General features: G+C 41.7%; 1 protein-coding gene across 1 annotated transcript; it reads left to right on the top strand.

Annotated features, from left to right (window-relative positions):
* Positions 1–1,101: 1,101 nt before the first annotated feature.
* On the top strand, positions 1,102–22,387 carry LOC121301673 (AT-rich interactive domain-containing protein 3A-like). Its single transcript, XM_041231257.1, has 7 exons — positions 1,102–1,861; positions 3,106–3,382; positions 15,967–16,039; positions 19,096–19,279; positions 19,718–19,959; positions 20,884–21,156; positions 21,888–22,387. The coding sequence occupies exons 1-7, from the start codon at positions 1,506–1,508 to the stop codon at positions 22,010–22,012; spliced, it is 1,530 nt and encodes a 509-aa protein (XP_041087191.1). The 5' UTR covers positions 1,102–1,505; the 3' UTR covers positions 22,013–22,387.
* The last annotated feature ends 813 nt before the right edge of the window (positions 22,388–23,200 follow it).

Genomic DNA, 23,200 nt, shown 5'->3' with positions numbered 1-23,200 from the left:
TTCCTGAAAGCACCATTTGTCACTATAGGGTTAAAAAAGCTCCCTGTTTTATGACTCTATATTCATGTGATTGGGCTTCTATTCACAGTTACTGAACAGGCATTTCAAATGTGAATGTGGTGGCTCAGTGGCGTTCAGTCACACCTGCCCTGCCCTGCCTGCTCTTTGTTATCTCTTCGTGGCTCTTGTTTATCCCCCCTCTGTGTTTCACGTCCCTCTCTGTTTTTAATCCCAGTGAGTGTTAACCCTTTCCCAGCCGCCTATTTGCTCTAGGTTTTGAGAGATTGCCTAATGTTAAGTGGCTTGCTGGTGTTCATTATGTTTGCATCGCTAGATCTGTTTCAGAATGGATATTCAACCAGGTCTGATGACATGCCAGAAAGAGAAGATCTTGCCTTCAGGAAAATTTTGAATTTCCCTCTGCTTTGCACAGTATCATGAATTTGAGGGTTTAGTCAAACTCCATTATAATTATAAATAAATAATTTTTAGACACAGTTATGAAATGTTAATTATCAGATTTTAACAAGTAGGAAACACAGGAGACCCCTATGAGTGTTCATGGCTGAATAACCAGTGACCCCCCCAGACAGAACGAGGGGGTTATTTACACACTCCGTGGACTATTTCGTTTATATAACTGAACAAAGCATGGGAAAGAAAGCCTGTTTTAACTCAATTAACCAGCTGAATTCCAGGAATTACTTTCCTTAGGGCAAGCTCTTCCCCCTGCTTCGCGACGTGGTGTGTAGCGCTGCAATTTGATCGGTCATTTTGTCCAGAAAAGATCCCGAAAAGAACAGAATTGAATGTAGAATAGTTTTTTAATGTGCGGTACGTCAGTTTTTTAAATTGTATTTTAAGTATTTTAAAAAGAGTCAAAACTGATCGCAGTGCAATTCTCAGGATATAACAATACACGTGTTTCGCTGTATGATGCTCAGAAGATGGGCTGATATGAGTGATGCCACATTTAGTTATTTAGATTGAGTATGGCTCTCTTACCTATGACTAGTTGAATGGAGTTTGGGATTTCAAAATGTACTTGTGGGTTTTTTCTTGTCTACGTATATAAAGTCACTGTAGTATACAGAAAAAAATAGTGATATTATCAGATGAATCGATTGTTGTCTCAAACCTGTTCTGTGTCATTTGCAGGAGCTGAGTGAGCCTCCCTGGGAGCCTGAACAAGTCCACTTCCCATCATTAGAAGGACGAGTGCAGACATATGGAACTGGACAGATAAAGCACGAACTGGGCAACAACTTCAAAGCGAACACTGAATAATCCCTTTTAAAAGATTTTGTGCAAAAGTGCTTTGAGAACGTGACAGAACTTCAATGAAGCTCAGAACTGCCTTCCAACAAGACTAGTTCTGGTACAACTTTGCAGAAAAAGCCTTTCTGAGGATTATATTCCAGGGAAGGCCTTGCACAGGGAAATTGTGCCCGTGGTTCTGCTTTTGTAGCCAACACTCGCGCGAAGAAAAGGAACCACACGTGAGGATGAAACTTCAAGCAGTCATGGAGAATCTGCAGAGGCAGCAGAGAGCCAAACTCCAACTGCAACTCGAACAGCAGCAGTTAGCCAGCCAATCACAGGCACAGCAGTCCTCTTCGGCCAATCCTGGCATGGGAAGAGATGAGCCTGCAAGGGGCAGACCTGATGGGAGCCCTGCCCCTGAGGAGGGCTCAGGAGAGCAGTCTCACACTCAGATGGCAGCTTTGGCAGCCATGCGGGCGGCAGCCGCAGGGCTACAGAGACCCCCCGACAGCCCCCTGACGGAGGACAGCAGCGAGGATGAGGAGGGAGGGGATGAGCAGTACAAAGATATGATGGGCTCGGAGGAAGAAGAGCACATGTGAGTCTTGAGACCAAGCCAGATTCATGAGTGGAGTATTAGACTGTCCAATAAGCTTCAGTAACTTCTGATTTTGAAGGGTGGGGAAACTCACTTCAGAACAGAAGGTAGAGTACAGAGAGTTATAAATGCATGGAATAGTCTGCCAGGTGAAGCAAATTATCTATTGTTCAAGCTTTGTGTCGCCTGTGCTATACCAATCCCCTCAATAACCCTTTCAACGCGATTTGCTTTGATATTTACTATTCCCATGTCGTGTATAATTAAATCTAGTGTGGAATGAGATAGTGGTGCAGTCGGCAACCTGATTTCTTATTTGATTATCGTACAGGCATTTATCAACAGTAATGGATGCATTGACGTTTTATTTTTCAAAATAAAGAACAAACATTAGGTGTTTTGGTGTTTTTTGTTTTTTAAAACTAAAAACTCGGCATAATAGTTAAACAAAAGTCTCAACTTGCGTTCAAATTAGAACACTTCTGATTATAGAAAAAGAAATTGAATTTAAAATATGCATGCATCCGCATCAAAATCAGATGTCCCTTTAACATTGCAATAATAATAATAAAAAAATACTATATTTTAACAGAAGTAATTTCTATCTGAACTATGGTTGTTCATTAGCATTAACATTTTATGCCCAAAGCAAAACATTTAAATTGATATGACAAACCCTACAAATCCTAATTGTGGGTTGACGCGACACAGGTTTTGGAAAAATCAGTTATGGGTTGATGGGCTGGGGTCAGAATAATGTATAACGTATTGCAATGAAGTCAGTGACCTGGGTTAACCCTAGGATGCAGCCCCTGCTGTGGGGACAAGATCTGGCTTGAGGTTTGCCCAGGGGGGGAATCTGTCCTTCAGCTGCTCATCCTGGCCCTTCAGTAAGGAGGGGGGGAACCATCCACTTGTAGAGCTGAGGGACTGGGAGGGAGGGAGTGTGGTCCGGTGGTGAGAGCTGAGGGACTGGGAGGGAGCCAGTGTGGCCTAGAGGTTAGAGTGGAGTGACTGGGAGGGAGGCAGTGTGGCCTGTTGGTTAGAGCTAAGTGACTGGGAGGGAGGCAGAGTGGTCTAGTAGCTAGAGCTGCGGGACTGGGAGGGAGAAAGTGTTGTCTAGTTACTACAGCTGACCTGACTGGGTGGGAAATAGCGGTTAGCAGACCCATTTTGATGCCTTCAATTTTTGAAATGCTTTCAAACAAGATGTGGCATAATTTAACATACTATGTTTTTTGCAGAAAGAAGAAGTGGGATGAGGAAGACTTTGAAGAGGAGATGGAAGACTACTATGATGATGAGCTTGGGGAGGAAGGGGTGGGGGTCGTGGGGGGGGCCTCTGTACCAGGAAAGGAGGCCCCACTGCACCGCCAGCTCCACAGTCACCCCCAGCTTCTGAAGGCAAAGGGGGCGGGGGGACAGGATCTCCGAATTCAGAGTTTACCCTCCCAGGGGTCCCTAAGTCAGACGCCAGGGCAGGACCATGGGGACTGGACCTACGAAGAGCAGTTCAAACAGGTACCTACCTTCATCGCCTGAGTTTCAAAGGTTTAGCAGCACAGGGGAGACCTCTAGCTTCTGTAGATGACACATGGCTGTTGCTTGGAGCGCAAGGCTGAAGAGTACTCTCACCTTGTGAAAGGAGCGTGATCTGTCCTTGAAAAAAATCATGTCGCCTTCCAGATTGAGATATCCCAGGCTAATGGGACATGTGATTAAAGCAGAGAATAGCAACTTGTTGTATGAGAAGAGACTGGGAGCTGAGGACTTGGAGGCAGTGTGTCTAGTGTTTAGAGGTGAGGATCTGGAAGGGAGGCAGTGTGTCTAGTGTTTAGAGGTGAAGGTCTGGGAGGGAGGCAGAGGGGCCTAGTGGTTAGAGCTGGGGGACTGGGAGGCAGTGTTGTCTGTTTTTTTTTTTTTTTTTAAACTGCAAATGAGATGGCTTTTCAATAGAACAGGGAGGGGGTGAGAGAAATACCTCACCTGGAGGCTGATCCTAATGCTGATATTCTATTCTTCTCGGCTGCTGCTGGATGAAGCCTGATGGTTTTATATTTTGTTGGGTCTCATGAACAAAAAACTAAACAACAAAAATAGCGAGGAATGTTCCCGAGGCAGCTTGAATACCTGCTGACTGCTATCAGCACGGCTGAGTCATTTACAATAACAGCATTCCTCTCTGAAATCACACTGCCAGGAATGGGATCTCCCGACCTGTAGGTGTCAAATGCACTGCAAGCTGTGGAAAGGAAATCCCTTTACTGTACAGAAATGTGCACAGAAAGAAAAACAAAACCACTATGGAATGGTTCATTTCAACTCCTTGTTCATTTAACCACTGTAATTTTTGCTTTTTTCAATAGTTTGTTGTTTTCCCACGTGTTTTTGTTTTTTATTCAAGTTCTCATCTGTGATTTTAAAATCCATTTTGAACATGAACAGCCTAATCCGTCCATCTTGACTCCTCTAATATATAGACTTCCCACTCAAAGTTGCATTGTGTTTCTAAAGAGGGGGACACACCCAAACTCTGCACTGAAAAACGAACACAAACAGCCAGATATTTATACAGTGCTGGGTGAAATAAAAAAGACAAGGCAATTCAGTTAGAGACATAACCTGTTAAACCAGAGAAGTGTGCATTAAAAACATTGTCACTGCCCTCCGGCCCAGGCACAGCTATGTTTGATCCTCAATTCAGGGGGCTGGTGTTGTGCTTTTAAATGCAAACAGAAGGGCCGATAGAACCCAGATGGGTAGAAAAGAACAGCCTCTCTTTAAAAATTCATCATAGCTTCTGTTATCTGGTATATTAATGGAAACCTGCATTAAAGATTTAACAGTGCAGGCGAGGGAGAGAACAGGTGGGGACTAGCTGTTGCAATATTAATCTATTGAAACTAAACTGGTTATACATTTAAAAGCACAGTTTCAAGTCATTTTTTTTTTTAAATACACATTCCTACTATACATTTTTTTTCTTCTGTTGAGGGTTTGAGCGGTTCTGTTCTAATTTTTTTTCTAAAAACTTAGATTTTGAAGCTTAAATTTGTAAGTTGAAAAATAAAGAAGTTAGTCAAGTTGAATTTTTATTATGCTTCAAATCCATTTAAAAATAACTTTGTACTTAATACTGTACAGCTAATAATATTGCACAGTTGTAATAAGGATGGCCCTGTCTGGTTGTCAACCCTATGTGTTGCCATTATTAAACGGATAACGTCGTGATCGCACAGCACCCTCTAACTGACTCGGTAAAGACCAAGTAGCTTTAAATGAAATCTTTCATCTCAAACCTTTTCATGGCATTTTAATCATCCCAAGTGGTTCTCATTGCACTTATTTTGCTGGCATTGCACAGATCTCAATAAACATGTCTCTTTGAAAAAGTGTTTCTCGGGACATCATCTTCAGGTTGTAAATTTTAAATCGCAGACCGACATCTAAAATTAATAAATGTAAGCTATTTTGAGTTGTATTTTGCTCTGTTTATTCCAATGCTTTGAGAGGACCTGGTCTTGAAAGACGCTATACAAGTGCAATGCTGGTGTTGTTGATGGAGCTGGCCCTTAATATGGAGACTTGGCTAGCCCACAATGCATTGTACAAAAACAAAAAGCTCTCGCCGTGATTGCAGAGCTGAAGGGGATAAAGAAAAAAAGAACATGACTTGTTTTTTTACTAATGAGAAATGTACACCCTGTCTCGCGGCAGTTGTACTGGAAGTTGGCAGAGCAGCTGAAAGGAAAGAAAGATGATTTTATTAAAGACTTCCTAACAGACTCAGGAGAGTGAGTGAGCCAGGCAAAGGTTGAACTTTTATTGGCAAGGCAGTTGCTTTGGAGGAATTCCAGCAGATATTTGTGGGGTAGGCTTATTTCCATGAATTTCAGCCCAGAGAAGCTATAAATAATTGGCCAGCTCTCACACAGGAGGAGGAATGTAAACAGAGATTACATAAGCCCTGGCTGCCATGGAAACCAGTTTTTTTTCAATCTTTTTTACTCCATCGACAAGCTTTATGTGAGGCACAGAATTCTCTGAGTGTGAAAAATTCCTTACAAGGAATTGCTAATGATGGTTATTTTTAATAAATCGGCTTTCCCCATATCCTCCTGCCCTGGCTTCAAGACTGCTAACACATTCTCATTTGGGAAAAGCCCAGTATGTGTGTGTGTGTTTTTTTTTTTTTTTTTTTTGTAGTACTCTCCAATTATTTTATTATTTTCTCCCAATGTAGAACGTACAATTATTTTTAGGCTTAGCTCACCGCTATCATCCCTGCGCTGACTCCCTGTTCTCAGTCGTTTAAAACCTACTGCATCACCTAGCAGCAGTTCCAAGCATTAGAACTCTGTGTTTCCTACCTTTGCTTCCAAACTTTTACTTGGCTTCCACTTATGCCCTCTTGTTCTGTCTGTGCTACATTTTGAAGTCATGTCTCGGGTTCACTTTATCTATACCTGATTTTTAAAGACTTCAAGTCCTCTTTCCTTTTGCATTTTCTATGCATATGACAGGATAAGATGACATTCTGACAAATCCTTAAAGGTCATTGATTACTCTTGATTCATATTGACTAACCTTGAATCTGTGAATGAATATAATTGAGTAAATAATACTGTGTGTGATTTTGAGTTTCAGGATCACAAACACGCTTGTTACTCTGCCTAAGGCCTGTTTTAGAATTTTTAGAAAACTGTTCCGGCTTCCAGTTTTGCAGAGTGCAGCTTGGCATGCTGGATGATCTGATGTATCGTGTGAAATAGCGTTTTGTGTGTGTGTGTTCAGTGGAGAGCGTGAGAGTCTGGGTAGGCCTCTGGAGAGGAGAGAGTGTTGAGAACTGGCTGCTTGTCGGAATCCCTCATGGTTATTGGCACAGAGCCAACGGCACATCTAGTCACTGCCCTCCCAGCTGATTGTCAGCGAATGTGATAACTGAAGCAGTTCACAAAGTCAGGTACCCACAGCTTCCAAAGGCAGGGAGAGAGGGAGTGGGGCTGTGCAGGACTTCTCTCTCTCTCTCTCTCTGTTTTTCAACTGAGGATAGAGGTTTTTTCAGAATTTGAATGACAAGTGTGTCCATTAAATTAGGTGCAGTAAGGAATAAACAAAGTGTTGAATCGGTAAAAATAATTCACTGTTTTGAGTGTCCTTTCTTCCCAGTTGATACTTATTCAATAATGAGATTCAATTGATTTGTTAATTTGGTAATCGGATTTTGTTTTTGCTCTTGTTATGGTTGGTTCAAACAGTTAAAATATTTGTCTCTCACGTTTTGGGAGTTTTGGCATAAGTTCCTCACAGCTGGAATTTGAAGTGTCTGTTGTAAGTGAAGATCGTAGCGAGGACTATGTTTTAGATGTAGAACATGGAAAAAGAATGGATGAAGACCCAAGTGTCATTGCCGGCGATTGAGAAGTACTCAGGCAGTGGGCAGTTAGCTTGTTTGATCAGTGGTTAAACGAAAGAAATGCTAAAGCAATATGCAACGTGAATGCTAAACTGAAACCACAAGCCCTTTCTGAAGTCTTCTGTTTGAAATGTGTAATACTATCATTAAGGAACTGAAGTGATTGTTGAGGGATGAAATGGTATTCGCTTTTCTGTTGTGTTGTTCTGACTGGTTTTGTTGATGTGGCACGGACTGTGGATTTGTTTAATCATCTACGTGTGTGCCACACACTCCTCTTCTCTTCAAAGCCACACAGATACTTTTAGTTAAAATGATTTGTGGAATTAATCTATCACAAGGTCAAAAGCTGCTGTCCACAGAATGATTTCATTTTGCTTAAACTTGAAATCGGGAATGATGAAGCAGCAGGGCAGGAGTTATTATTCCCAGGGGACACGGCTCTGTGATTTAATTTACACTTCTGGTTATGAGAGTTTGTTTCCTTACAAATGTGCGGTTTTATAAATGTTGGGAGTTCAAGTTGAACTGAGCTGAACTGAACCCTGGCACGTTGGATGCATCTCATTCAGTTGTGATGCAAGTTTTTATAATTACACCATTAGCAGCACAACTGTACAGAGTTGAGGGTGTATTGGCTGAAAACAACCTTCAGTGTTGTATGTTATTGGAGTAAATATTGAATATAAAAATTGAATTTTAACAAGAGCTTGAGATCAAACATATTAATCCCCCAGTGGGATGAAACCCATATAGTGGAATTGCATTCAAGCTTGTGTGTCACACTTCACATCCATCTGCAAAACTGCTTATCCATTTGTCATGGAACCTGGTGTTGACTTTATTTAGCAGAAGCTATTGATAATATAGAGGTGGCTGTCTGTCTGTCTGTGCAGCCTTCCATCTGTGTGTCATACTTGCATGTTTGCATATTTCTGCAGAGCCACGTATCCATCTGTCATGAAGCGTGGTCATTCTTATTCTATACTACTCTGTGCTTACTGTCAATATGGTAATGTGGTCATCAACCTTTTCATCACACTGATAGCTCTAATGTGTAATATATAGCTGTGGTTTTGAATTGAATCTTACCCATTCGGGCTCTAGGCATTAGACAGGGATTTTAAAAATGGTATTATGAGAGAAATTATCTGATGTATTCTTTTGAATGAGAATGGACTGTTCATGTAAAGCTTTGTCTCTTTCTTTTAAGTCGTGACTAATGGTCTTATTGGACATCATGCTTTGTGATTCACTACTGTGACCTGCATATTGGGATGTCAACCTTAGTGTGCGAAGTCTGTAGATAATTCAGTTATCCTGGCTGTGCCGAGACGGGCTCGTCTTAATGAATAGGCTTATTAAGGGGAGTTGCTGCTGTAGCCCCCCTTTACATGCTGCTTTCTGTGTGTTTGAAAAGGGGAGAGGGGAGGACAGCTGACAAGTGGAGGACAATTGGGGTTCACCGAGGTTAAGCGCTAACTTCTTCTCCCATTGATTTATGCTCCTGGCAGCGTGCCGTGATATGTGACATCATCATCATCCTCTTCATTGTGATCCTTGGGGTGGCAGCTGTTTAGAGCCAGGGGCACTGACAATGGCAGTATTGATCCAGATTTAGACAGTGCGGGTCAGCGCGTGTGGCTTTCTAGCATTGTCAGTGTTTAAATCTACGAATTATAGATTGGATTTATTCTGATAATTAACTAAGTATGCATGCACCTTTTCTAGGAGTATTTCTCCAATATTTATTTGTAAAAATGTCAGAGACCAGTGTTAGCAATGCTCACAACCCTGGAGGTTCTGGAAAGCATGGTTTTCATTTGAGAAATAAGTTTTGCCAAGCTTCGACGTACACGGGCTGCAGGCGTGCGGGACGTTTCCCAGTCCAAAGCTTTGTCAGTGCAGGTCATCACTGGTGTTCGAGGAAAGGGGATTAACTGGCTCATTCATTGAAGCACAGATTCACTATTTGATGATCTGCCCCTTTCAAAGTTGTGGTCCGGGCCTCATGATGCTAACTGAAGAATATAGTGCAATATATTGGTTCTTGTAAAACAACAGTAGAGATTTCTGATATTTAAGCGATAACTACAACGTGCATCAAGTCTACACAGATTTATAGGGTTTTAAACCCCGGACAATCCTATTTTTACAATACTACTTTTTAATTTTTTTTAATTTATTTATTTTTAAATGTCGAGGTCTTGCCATGACCAGCTTTTTCTCTTGACCCGAGTCCAATAGAACATCTGTGGGACCAAATTGCCAGTGCCATCCACAGGAGACAACCGCGACCAGCCAACCTTCGCCAGCTGGCTGCAGCTGCACAGGAAGAGTGGCGGAACATCCCACAGCAGTCTACCCAGAGGCTAATCAGGTCTATGCGTCAACGCTGCCAGGATTGTGTTAATGCTCAGGGAGGTCCTACCCGATACTAACTTTGTAATGTTTTCATTTTGACAGTGTGTCATGTTTCATACTGAAAACTTATCATGAATTTTTGATCTGTATTTGTTCACATTTTCTGCGATTTGTTTATCTATGTTTAAAATATTGGATTAAATCTATTAGACCTGAGTGTTGCGTTTCTTCCCATGCTTCATTACAAATTGATAAATACACAATTATATTATTACCTTGTAGTTTGGTTTTAGTTTTGCAAGACTAACTTTTTTTTTTTTTCCTTTAGCAAAAGATTTAAAAATGTGTGCATTCCATTTTGTGTCTGTGTATTTGAATGGTAAGGGACTGTGAGCAGGGAGGGGTCAGGGTTAACAAGGGTCTGGGTGCCAGTCTGTGTTTGAGGAGATAGTGTGGAGAGCAGGGGCTGCCCCAACCCTGTTAACAAGGTCACAGTGTTAGAAGGACACGCCCTTCTGCTTAAAAGGTGCAAGTGCTGGAGCTTTAGGCCATCCCAGGGGAGACAAGATCAATCTGAAAGGCTTTCTCTGCAGGATTGACCCCGGCCAGCAGATATTAGTGATTCGTCACATGGCAGCTGGCCCTTTTAGTAAAAATAATTCAGCCCAAGTGAATGTCCCTTATTTCCTGCTGCACATATAAATATGGGAATACATATTGAATAAGGGTTACACAGTACACTAAGTTTAGCACTAATTTGGCCTGTATATTTGACAACCTAGGCAAAATTTGAACTGTCGACACTGTAGCATATTAAAAGGAACGAAAAAGATTTGTAGAAGATCAGTATTACAGAACGTTACGTTAGTTTTCAACAGCATTTAAGCCCATATACTGTGCGTAATCCCGAATCGTCGCCTGTCAAGAAGCAGCTTGCTTCCGCGATCCAATACAGGCTCCTGTCTCTCGTATCAGACTCCGATATGAATCCGATATGCAGCCACAGCTGCCTAATGAGAGCAGATTCCAGCTTCCCTGTGCCCAGCAGACAGCCATATATAACCTGCTGCTGCTGCGCGGGCATTCTTGTGCCCTGGTGGGGCTGCAGAGACGGACTGTACCTGCTGGGATTCCCGACCGTTAGCTAGCATTACCCTTTTCATCTTTAACTTCGACAACGCGCAATCAGAATGATATGGCAAAATTACGAGAAACAAAGTCAAGCCGTTTCACCGTTTGTCTGTTGCCACGCTGTTATTTTTACTGTGTGCATCAAATCGTTTTTTTCTACTTTGAAAGTAAGCCCCATCCTGAAACTTCAGTCTCCAGTATGTTGAGCATCATGAGATGACTGTTAAAAGATGATCCAGGGGTGTGGTGGCTCCTGGTAAGAAGTGCAATCTCATTTATAATTATTCTTTTTGTTGCAAACTTTAGTCATGTTAACACTGTACAATAATATATTTTCTGTTTATGCATAACCAGCTTTTTGTATGATTGGGGCTTTCCATTTCTTGTCATACAGTTCACCATCTGTGTTTCTTGGTATTTTGATATTTGGTATAGTATCGGGTACCACTAGTAACTAATAAACCAGTGATATATTAACAGCTTACAAGTGATGCACATTATTATTTACTATTTTTTTGTAGTCTTATTATCTTTTATTTGTACTATTCCTAGTAGTACACTAGTTTTTCATGGAAATTATGCTGTATTTCATGTTTCTAAATGTTAAATGCAATCTGAGTAATGCAGTACAATGTGTAAAAATGTCAAGCAGGAAACCGCAGATTTAAAAGTTTTGTAGGTAGTTATTCAGAGTGTAGCAGTTGTGTTGACGGGATAATTAAAAAAAATACGAAGGTCCAGGAAAAAATGAGGCATCAAAGTACATGTTTTAAAAAGAAAAACATTACTCCCGTATAAGTATCTATTGACGTTTGACTGTGAGAAGCTAAGGTTGGATTAAATTGAAATCGCAAATTACAATCAGTTAACCCTAAATGCAACCCAGTACTCGGGCAGATCACTCTTGTGATAATATATCTTTTGGAAGTAATAACAATGCTTATTGTTTTTATAGTACGACCCCAGAATGGAAAGAGTTTCAGTACCAGCTTTATATAACTGTTAGGGTAATGGATCATTCATTTACTTTGAAGTACTATTTAAGTGAAATAAATATATTGCTAGACATGTACGCTGGAGGGAATGTTTCAGTCTGGACAAAGGATGTCACTGTTACCGCATGCTGGAACTTGAGCCAGTCGAGCGTTTGCACTGACAGGATCACATGCTACTGATGCATTTGATCCGGATCTGTACCATCTCCCCAAGAGGTACATTTGATCCGATCGCTGCGCATTTACACTGCCGTTTCAGAGCAGGATCGAATGCTACCGATGCATTTGATCTGGATCAGGAATGGCAGTGTAAATGCACCTATTAGTTACATCTCTATTTAAATCCCTTTGAGCTATGCAAGCTGTATGGTTTGCAGTGCTGTTCTTTAGATACAAACTGTAAGCACTACGTATACTGTAGTAGACCGCTGTGCATTGTCATTTTATTAAGTCTGTTTATATGTACTGCAAAGTATATATGTGATTTTATTATTGCGTGTTGCAGACAGACAGTTTTGTCGTGGACAAGTTCATTTCTGTGAATATACCCAATGGGAGTTTAAACAAAACAGCACAGCATGGAGAAAGAAACATGGGGGAGGGGAGTCTGTACTGGGGCCCCAGGCTGAGTCGCAGTCCAAAGGCCGAAGCAGTGTAAGGTGTGGCTTTCTGGTGTGGAATTGTAGAGGAGGGCTGCAAAGCGCATTGTAATACTCTGACCAACACATTGGGCTTGTCAGGGCGTGGTGGGCTTGAGTTTGGAGTCAAATTCCATATCTTTCAACTCCAGATTGGGGGTGTTTGCATTATTCTGTATTGGTAGCCTTGTTTGTTTTTGATCTCTTTCAACACTGCAGATCTTAATACAAATCTAATAGCTTACAGGAAAGAGAACTCCACTCAACACTGCAGAGCACTCTAGTGGTATAGGAAAGAGAACTCCACTCAACACTGCAGAGCGCTCTAGTGGTATAGGAAAGAGAACTCCACTCAACACTGCAGAGTGCTGTAGCAGTATAGGAAAGCATTGAACTTTAATGCAATTTACACATGAAAATCTTAACATGATTTGAACATGCAAGCACAGCTGGCAGCCGCATGATGGAGAGTCAAATCTCATGACTTCTCTATCCATCCAGCTTTCTCCCTGAAGTGAAAACCACATGAAAAGGGCTTTTTCTTTGCGGATCATCCATTTTTGTGAGGTTTATACAGAAAATACTTTAAATAAATACTATACTATACTAATGCATGTGTTTGATTTGTTTTATTAATATGTATCTGTAGTAAAACGACATTTGTGAAAAATAAAACAAAACCTAATAAAAAATAAAAAGAATTTCATGGGGCTGTAGAAATAAGTCTCCCATTCCATAGCAGTTCGATCCACATCTGTATTTGCTACACACACACACTGTAGCTAATCAAGCTTGTGCTAAAACCTGGAATGGGAGAGACTGCTATGTAATGGGATTCTTATTTCCATCGCTGATATAGCACACTTTCCAAATGTATCAGAAAGATGCAAACCAAAGCACAAATGACACGTGGAATAGATGACACACGTTCCGTTGTCTGGAGCGTTTTTCTTCTTTCTTTAAAAGATCATTTTAATAGGGGAGTTTTTTTTTAAACTTTTAATATGGTACACATTTTATTTTTCAAAATCAATGTTCGATCCAGCACTGGTACTGAATGAGTAGTAGATAGAAACTGTTATATATATATATATCGCACACCAATGTGTACTTGTATCTCGAGAATATCAAATTGTGGTAAAACTTGGTTGTGTCCTCCTTTAGCACAAGTTATTGTATCTGAATCTGATGTATAGTGGCACCTGCCAGTACTACGCATGTCACATTAAAACATTGATCTATGTGCATACTGTGGATGTAATCGTGGTCAAGCATCACAAAGGAGTCTTTGTTCATCAGTCAGGAAACCATTTGGTGGATCACAGATTGGCTACATGGTGGTCTTGTATCATAGTTCCCAGTTTCTGTAACATGGTACTTTGATCTTCACAGTGTTTTCCCCCAACCTGGCTTCAAATAAATAAATACAAATAAAGTAAAAACTTTAAATACACAGTCTTCAAGAGTGGAGGTGTTTGGCTGTAATAAAGTAGAACCCTGTGTTAATTCCGTGTGGTTCTGGGAAACTTGAGTCAAAAGGCACAGAAAGGTGAAAGAATGCATGTAAATCGACCCACCCAGACTAGAGAACAGATGTGTGCAGATGGGGATTCTCAGTATAGTTCTTATTCAGAGGAAACAGCTGTCGGCAGTGATCAAAACGACAGTGGGGGGAAGGGGATAGAAACTAGATAGAAAAGCTGCTGTTGGTGCTGCTTTACCTATAACCGTTATTTTAGCGAGGTTGGGTCTCGGCTGCAAACTAGAACAGCAAGCTATTAGAAAAGAGGTGACAGAGAGAGGCCATCGATACTAAAGTACAACACTGCCTAACACTTAATATTATTTCTAAAGTGCCATTCACTGTTTTCCTGCGATCATCTGACTGTCCTGTTTAATAAACGTCACAAAACGGACACATGGAGTGCACTAGAACCAGTAACACATGGTCTTCCTGTGCGTTGCAAGATTAAAGCTCTTCTGTTTGGTTTTGTGATGAGACATATTAGAATCTAAAGAAAAAACAACAGCTTCAGTCAGTACATCTTTTTTGCTTTTGCATTGATCATTACCAGTGGGATATTTGGTCAGTAAATGAGTTGCTGACTGCACCAGACAGGAAAGTGGTCCATTAGCCGAGTTTAAACATTTAACTTTGAAAATGGTTCCTCAACATTATCAGAAATAAGGAGTGTGAATGAATGTTTATGTTGCCCTTAATTTGAATACAGCTATACATTGTAAAGAGATGTTATAGTCGGTCTTTATTCATAGTCTGTTTACTAGCCACAGTACTGCTGTACACATGTAGTCCTGCACACACTAATAAGGGGGTCATTCCTTTCAGACTGTCCTACCGGAGTGCATGTTGTTGTGTGTTATCTGTTTGGTTACCAGCATTTCAGACAGGTTAATGTTTATGTTAAACACAATCCATTTGAAAGTTTAAACAGATAGGAAATGACCCCCCACCCCTGTGTGTGTGTGTTTAGCAGAGTGGGAGTAGCTGCATCAGAAACTGCTGTGTTTATGGTCTAAACAAGCCATTTAAAAGATTTATAGGTTGCCACTCCCTAGAAATGAGTGTATCCTGTAATTTTGAAGTTCTATTTTTATACAGCTCTCTATAATCCCCCTACTTGCGATCCCATCTCCACTCTGGTTTCTGTGTCTCATTTATACAACCACAAAGAGAAATAATTTTAGGGTTCTAACAAGAGCAAAAATTCTGGGCTGGGCTTCGTGACTGGTCAATAGCACAGACAGCATGGTGCTGATAAATGCAGCAGCTGTCTAGAAATACCTGAGACTAGAAGCCGGAGGGAGGAAACACAAAGACAAGATTAAAAACTGCATTCTGAGCTTCCAGGCTTTTTTTTTTTTATTACATTTTATCTTAAAGGTGTTAGCTGTGTATTGTTTGTTAGGACTATATAATTATGGTACCCCTTTTCAATAACTGTTATTTAAATACAAGAAGATCATACTAACCTTAGAATTAAAACTGGCAAAATATTAGGGAAATACACCCTCAATTTTACAGTGAAAATTATGTGAATAATTTACTTAACAGGACAGGGGGAAGCCTGTGTTCCAGACTCTATAACTGTAAGTGTTGATGTAACACCCCCTACCCTCACAAGTTACAAAAATGCATCTGTATTTGTTTTCTAACCATTACTGTATTCAGTCCATTGTGGTTGTCATTGAAAAGATTTGCAAGGTTGCTGCAGAGAAGAGCATTAAGCGGCTGAGAGAGTTGGCTGGCTGGGATGTTTTGAATGGACTTTGCAGTTGGAAATTCCAAGAGGTGCCTCAGGTATTTTGTCTTAAAATTTAAGACATTTTCAACTGGCCGCCATGCCAGTATTGAGAATAATGGCAAGTAGAGACTCTATGGGGTGTGGTGTGTTAGGGCATACAGCATGCAAAGCAAACACTGCGACTGCTCAAAAGATCCACAGCAGGCAGCCTGTATTTATATGTATCTAAGTTAACAAAATTATCTCGCCAGTTGAAAATGTCTTAAATTTAACAACTGTCTTTTTTGTTTATTTTCAGTTATATGAACTGGATGGGGACCCAAAGAGGAAGGAGTTCCTGGATGATTTGTTTAGTTTCATGCAAAAGAGAGGTAAGAGAGTTAACTACATGTCCAGTATTTGCATAAATAAAGACTTTTTTTGCCCGCGTTGGTATATTAAAACTTTTGCATGAGCCTGTTACTGTGTTACCGTTGACTGGCTGAATGTGGGTTTAGCACGTTTCCATTATTGATGTGCATTGATTTACAGATTTGTATATTATAACTCCTGTTTTGTTTCTATACGACTGGAGTGCTCTGCAGTTTTGAGTGGACTTACCTTTCCTTGGTTTGTTAATAAACTCCTATTCTTTTGGGGGTGTGGCTCACCTAATAGGACTATATGGTGCACAGGGTCAAACAGTCAGGGGAGTGCAGGTGAACTTCCTACCTGTGCAAAGTTGCCAATCTTCTTCGTAGGCAGGTTCTACAGGGAGTATTGCATTGGCTCTGTTGTCCACAGGTTAGATAAGCAATATCGGCAAGGGCAAATAGGTGTTTTTAAATGATGAAGTACCATTGATGGTATCATTTAAAAGCAGCAAATGAGTTTTCCATTCATAGCATTAGCACTGGGCCTCACTTCCAGCCATTAACTACTGGTATCCACTTTGCTGGGTGATTTTCTTTTTCAGCAAAACGCAGTATCTACAATGATGCTGTCTGCCACCTAGCACACTCCAAATTTCACAAAATGATGGAGGTCATCGACACAAAGGTAAACAAGGTCCTGCTAGGATTGTGGGAAACCTAAGACCTCCAGGTCAGGGTCCCAGAACGGCAGGCCGATCCTCTGTTTTTAACAGCAGGCACAATAAGAGCAGACTCTTAGATGGGTGTACCGTTACAGAGTAGTGTACAAAAGTTAAATCAGAGATGCCATTCTCCTTATATGTTTTTGCTCGCTGCAAGCACTGTGGTGATTATTGTGCTTTCTTGTTTATCACACAGCGGTGTGTTTATTTTCTTCTGAACATTTATAAGCATTCTCTTGGAGCACACTGCAGCTGTGCACTTCTGTTTAGGCTTTAATTCCAACTAGGCCTAAAAAAACACTAAAGTTCATGTTTTTATTTTAATCATTCAGGTTGTAAAATAAAGATGCAGTCGGGTTTTTTTTTCTTAATATGGATTATTTTAACACAGGGATTTAGGGTTAGGGAGTTATGCTGTCGCCATAGTGAGGCCTGGGAGTCGCTAACACTGTGTTCCCTGTGAGGTGCAGTTTTGGGAGGCGGGAATATTAAGGCAGGGTATGTGTGGTATTAGAAAATACATCAAGGTCATAGAGGTTATTGTGTGGGTGTGCCTGGGTTAAAATTGTCTAACTGCTAGTATTACTGGCATTCTTGAGCAATTGTATTTGGTGAAACCAAGCACAGAGGAGAGAAAGCCGTTCTCATATTACAGCAGGCCAGGCATTTTAAAAGTTGGGATATTGTTGCCTTTTGTTCTAGGGGATGTCTTTTGGCGCCCAACTTCCTGTGTATAGTATCTCTCTCAACCAAGCCCATGTCTTTCAGCTGCAGGTTGTGTGGCCAGGGGGTTAGAGCTGAGGGTTGGGGGTTGTGTAGGCTGGTGTAAACCTGAAGGGATGGGAGGCAGTGTAGCCTAGTGGTGGAAACTGAGCTGAGAGACGGGGTGGTCTGATGGTTGGAGCTGAGAGACTGGGAGGGCAGGTGGGTAAACATTGTGGTCTCGGGGCCCATGCACTGTAAACTAGGTGACGTGATTATATGGAGAGTTATAGTCACACTCTAAGATTTAAGTTGTTTAATCAATGGAGAAAGAACCTTCTGCATGTATGGAAAACCCATCAGCCTAGTGGTTAGAACTGAGGCACTGGGGGAAGCAGTGTGGTCAAGTGTTTGTAACTGGGGGACTGGGAAGCAGTGTGGTCTAGCAGCTGTAGCTGGGGGACTGGAAGGGAGACAATGTGGCCTAGTAGTTAGAGATGAGGGACTGGGAAGCAGTGTGACCTATCTGTGTGTTGAGTGGCTGGGGAGAAGCTTGACATTGTGGACTGAGCTGAGAGACTGGGACTTATTTCAGGACCAAATCTGAAATGAGTAATTTTCCATTCTTTTACAGATCACTATGTGACACAGTGGCGCGTCATTCCCAGGGTGCAGTTGGTGTCTGAGGAAAATACTTATTTTAATAAACCTTTGTCCATTGTAGTAACCTTTGTCCATGTGGTTCGACTTCCTTGCGCACTTCATTTCCTTGTAGTTTCTAATAAAATGGCCTCAGCCTTTCATGTGAATTAGGGTTTGTCATGGAGTGTCTGTTTATAGATAGTGTAAAGGGGGATCTGGACTGATTCTCCACAGGTCTGAGTGTCCTGACTTAAATATACCACAAAGGCTGCAGGACTCCACAGCACTGCCATTCACAGAGCTACTCATTCATCTAACCTCAAGGTTCTGATTGAAATGTTGGTGGCCTCTTTGAAAGTTCCTGGTCAGTCCTACTAGACAGTGATCATTTGAAGAGATTTCTTTGTAAACAGACAAGGTTTGGTCGTACTGTGAAATCAGCAAGTACCCAAGAAAACAGTATGAAGAACTCTGACTCTTCTAAAGAAAAGAACAGAAACTATATAATGATCTGCTTTTATTTCCCAAAGTGATTATAACGGGTGGAAATGAATTGCATGACTGATATCAAAAGGAGTGTGATTAACCAAAGCGATATTATCAGCACTTGACTACCATTAGCTGCATTAGTGGTTAGAGCTGAGAGACTTGGAGGGAGGCAGTGTGGTCTAGTGGTTAGAGCTGAGGGACTGGGAGGGAGGCAGTAGAGCCTAGTGGTTAGAGCCGAGTGACTGGGAAGGAGGCCGCCGTATATCCTAGTGGTTAGAGCTGAGAGACTTGGGCTTTGTGGCAATACCTGTGACATGAAAGAAAATGAACAGTACTGCATTTGTTTTCAGAGAAAATGAATAACTACTAAGAATAATTAAATCAAAGCAGAGGGGGACAGGAGTTATCAAACAGGTTTGACTGGGTTCTTTTTAGTCTTTTTTTGTGGGTGACGTTTGCCCCAATGGAGAGGGCTGCAGTGAGTTTGCTAAGGCTTGTGTCTTTGCTTTTTGTTTTCAGGGACACCTGTGAATCGCATCCCCATCATGGCCAAGCAAGTCCTGGATCTCTACATGCTGTACATGCTGGTGACGGAGAAGGGGGGACTAGTGGAGGTGATCAATAAGAAGCTGTGGAGAGAGATCACCAAAGGACTCAACCTGCCTACCTCAATAACCAGTGCAGCCTTCACCCTCCGTACACAGTGAGTACACACTCTGTGCAATTCCAATGGGAAAGCACTTGACGTGGTTTATGTGGAACAAAGTTCTGGCATTGCAGTAAAACAGTATATTCCCATGGGGGTGGCTCACCTGGTACAGGCACGGCCGCATGTTGTGCACGTTGAGTCCTATGCTAAGGGCAGTGCAGGTTCTGGCCCTCCCATGAGTTAGAGAGGCAGAATAAGCAGGGAGTCACCAGACTGCACATTGGCAGGACTGGAGACGGCCCTCCAGGGGCTGGTCGCTCGCTGCTCTCCTGTGGAAGTCCAGGGTGTAAAGAGAAGATGGATTTATAAGAACAGGAATGTAAAAAAGTCATTCAAATGGCATTCTAAACTACTTACTTAAAATACACAAGAACGCACTGTTTGAAAGCTAGTGTCTTCACAAGTTCAATATTCGTCTGTTTGTTGTGCCAGGTACATGAAGTACTTGTACCCTTACGAGTGTGAAAAGAGGTCACTGAGTAACCCCAACGAGCTCCAGGCAGCGATTGACAGCAACCGCAGAGAGGGGCGGCGCCACGGCTTCGGGGGCACACTCTTCACCTACTCCCCCAATGGGACCCCCACCATGCTCTCCTCTCCCAAGCTACCCCTGCCCAGCCTGAGCAGGGCAACCAACGGGAAATCCCTTGCCCCAGTCCAAAAGATAAAGAAAGGTAAATGGAGCGTTACATCTCAGGCAGCCAAGGAGAGAACAAAACAACATGATGACAAAATAACTTTCTTTCTGTTCTCATTTCAAATCTATTTCCATGGGGTTTTTTTTAAACTTAATGGCATAATGTTTATGAATCTTTGAGTCTGATAATGACAATTATTATAATTTGCTAATTTGTTGACATTTATTTAGAAAATTAAGGCTCTCAATACTGTTTGCATGTTACCATATTTTTTTAAATACACTCACATTTACAGAATTACAAGAAAATAATCTCTAGCTTCTATTTTCTAACCCAGTTTGTATATATGAATGATAATCTTGGGCGATATAGTGGCTTTATTCCCACTTTTACATACATCTGAAGAAGCGTTTATTCACCTGTCATGTAACCTGATTTGAAAATCACATAGTGCAAGCTGTTGAGGAGTATCTGAATCTGAAGGCGCCTGTTTGTCAAAGTTAAATTTTTATGTGTGCACACAGTTGATGCAAGTCACGCTGAGCTATTTTAAGTTGCTAATGGCTCTAAATTGATATCTACAGCTGCAGTGGGGGATAGATTTCACTGGCTTGCTTTAATACTTGTGTTTGTGTGAGCAACTGGCTAATAGATTAATCACATCTAATATATAGCAGCCCCTGATAGTGATTCAGCCAGCAGCAGTTACATTGTATGGGATGAAAATGACATCACATTAAAATGACAGGGTGCTGTGAAACATGCAAGCTGCTCTGACTTCTCGTGGAGCGTGCGTCGTGCAGCACCCCGCACCACAGATATGCTTTTAGAGTGATAGGACTCTATTAAACACGTTTCCATTTGAAATTGTGTGCTGGAGCTCCTGTGTCTCGTTGCTTCACTGTGATGGTCTGGCCTCTCATGCAATCTCTGTAGAGTACCCTGCATTGTTTTTTGCAGAGGAGGAGGGGGGTGGTTCTGTGGCGGGGCCCGGCCGGCTGGCAGGGCACTCCATGGCGGTGCAGGCAGCAGCAGCAGCCCAGGTAGCTATGTCAGCCCAGGTGGCTGCGATGGAGCAGCTGAGAGACCAGGTGGAGAGCGGGGAGCCCCCAGAGAAGAAGATGGTCCTGATGGCAGACGAGCAGCAGAGACTGATGCAGAGAGCTCTTCAGCAGAACCTGCTCGCCATGACAACTGCACACGTGCCAATGAACATCCGCATCAACAACCAAGGTATGGGCAGTGCCTGGACTTCTTTCATTAAGGCCAAAGAATGACGATACAGTCCCTCTTTCTGGGGTTAAAACTGCTCCATATACTACTTTTTAAATAACATTTCTTTTCATATTACCAGACTAAGGAGATCCAGGCGAGTGTGTGTAGAGCTGAGGGAACACACAGCTTGAAACCTGGTTCCAGGAGATCTGGTTTGAGGCAAACTTTCTGTATCAGACCCCAAGTCTCCCTTGTGTGTGGCCTGAAACCTAGTCTCCAGAAACCAAGTTCCAAGAGACCGTCGTGGCTTTGTTTTCCTGAAGTCATGGCTACAGCAGCTTTTTAAAAGTGATTTGTGACTAATAACAGGATTACATAAATCTGACCTGTTGTGCACTTGGGTTTGTTCTAGAGGTCTCATATCTGTAAATGTTATTTCAAAGTTTCATGCCGGTACTACACCAAATACTGTTACATTTTAAAATGAGTCTGTACAACAGTGATGTGTATATGGAAAACTTTGAATAAATAACCGTACACTATACAAAGCTTACTGTAGAAATACTACAGCTACCCTCAATCTTGCTCATTCATGTTTGTTAATGGTTAAATGAAGAAGATTTCAGTAGTGCTGAGCATGTCAAACTGTACTGTGAAGATCTGGTTCCGTTTCCTTTCGTTCCTTGAACGATGATTGCTCTGTGGGTAGTCTGCTCAGTGATACAGATGCTTTTGAAATCTCTTTCCAGAGAGCAGGCGGGAGTCTGCACTGAACCTCACTACAAACGGTGCAAACAGTATTCGCATGTCGGTGGAGCTCAACGGTGTTGTCTACACAGGTAAGCATGTTCCTTTCCACCCACAATCCTTATAGCTCACCTACAGACTCAGGTGACACTAGCAGTATTCATGCTGTGATGAGAAATGCAGTCAGTTTAGCAGGGTTAGCAAAGGGCGTGTCTCTGATCTTATTGATTGCAACTTCAACTAGTCTGTGAAATGCAAAAGGGAATATTCTCAGTACTGACTGTTCATCATTTTGTATTGGGGGTGGGGGCTCACCTTTTACAGGAAAAACTTACAGAACTGTTGCTGTTCTAATATGTGAGGGGGTGTGCCGCCTTGTCACAAACTTGTTTATTAGAGTCCCTGCAGTTACTAGAAAAGCGATTTGAATGGCAGATACACATAAACAAAATCCACGCTACTTACCATTCTGTAGACACGCTGCCACCCAGTGGTGTAGTGTGAGAAGTGCAGTTGCTTATTTTTGCAGTACTGAAAGATTTTAGATAAACAGATGTATGTCATGCTTCACATTTTATTATGACCAATTATTATGAAACTGGGTATTAGCATTATTTAGCTTGAAGGTACTGAGAGTATCAGATCTGGAGACCGAGTGACTCTTACATTTTTTGCATATGGAGATAGCTTGTCCAACTGATGTGAAACTTCAACATTATTCAGCATAACTTCTTGACATTACCAGATTATGTGGATGTAAGAAAGTGGTCTCCCTGTACAGGCCCCGGAGAACTGCTTATCATGATGTTATTATTTCTTTGCTGTTTCTTCTTCTATACTGTTCTCTACATACTGTTCCGGTCGCCAGCTTTATCATAGTGATAGCTGAAGGCAGTCCAAGTCTGCAGATAACGGAATTCCTTGGAAATCACGGAATTTCCAGGCTCCCGCGGAATTCTCAGTCTTCCACAGATTCTCCATATTCTGCAGCTACATCACAATTGTCATTAGCATAATGATAAAGTGACCTGGAAGTGACTTAGTAGTTCAGTTCTAGTTTTGGTAAATTTAAAAGATGTTTTGTCCCCTTCAAAAAGTAGGAGTTAATTTAAAGACTGGCGTCAAGACTTTGGAAATGTGGCCCAACAAGAGGTCTCTGTGATGTTTGTTTGTTTGACCGACCAAAAATGCTTGCTGTGTTACATTGGCAGTGCTTAATCTATAGATAGATTGATATGATTATGTTTCCTGAGTTACATTTTTATAAGCCATTATTAATACTAAACCCATAAGCTGCTCCACAGAACACCGAGAC

Source organism: Polyodon spathula, chromosome 27 (assembly GCF_017654505.1).
Source record: "Polyodon spathula isolate WHYD16114869_AA chromosome 27, ASM1765450v1, whole genome shotgun sequence".
Taxonomy (NCBI): domain Eukaryota; kingdom Metazoa; phylum Chordata; class Actinopteri; order Acipenseriformes; family Polyodontidae; genus Polyodon; species Polyodon spathula.
The sequence above is the reverse complement of the archived record's forward strand: the minus strand, read 5'-3'. Positions and strand labels throughout refer to the sequence as shown.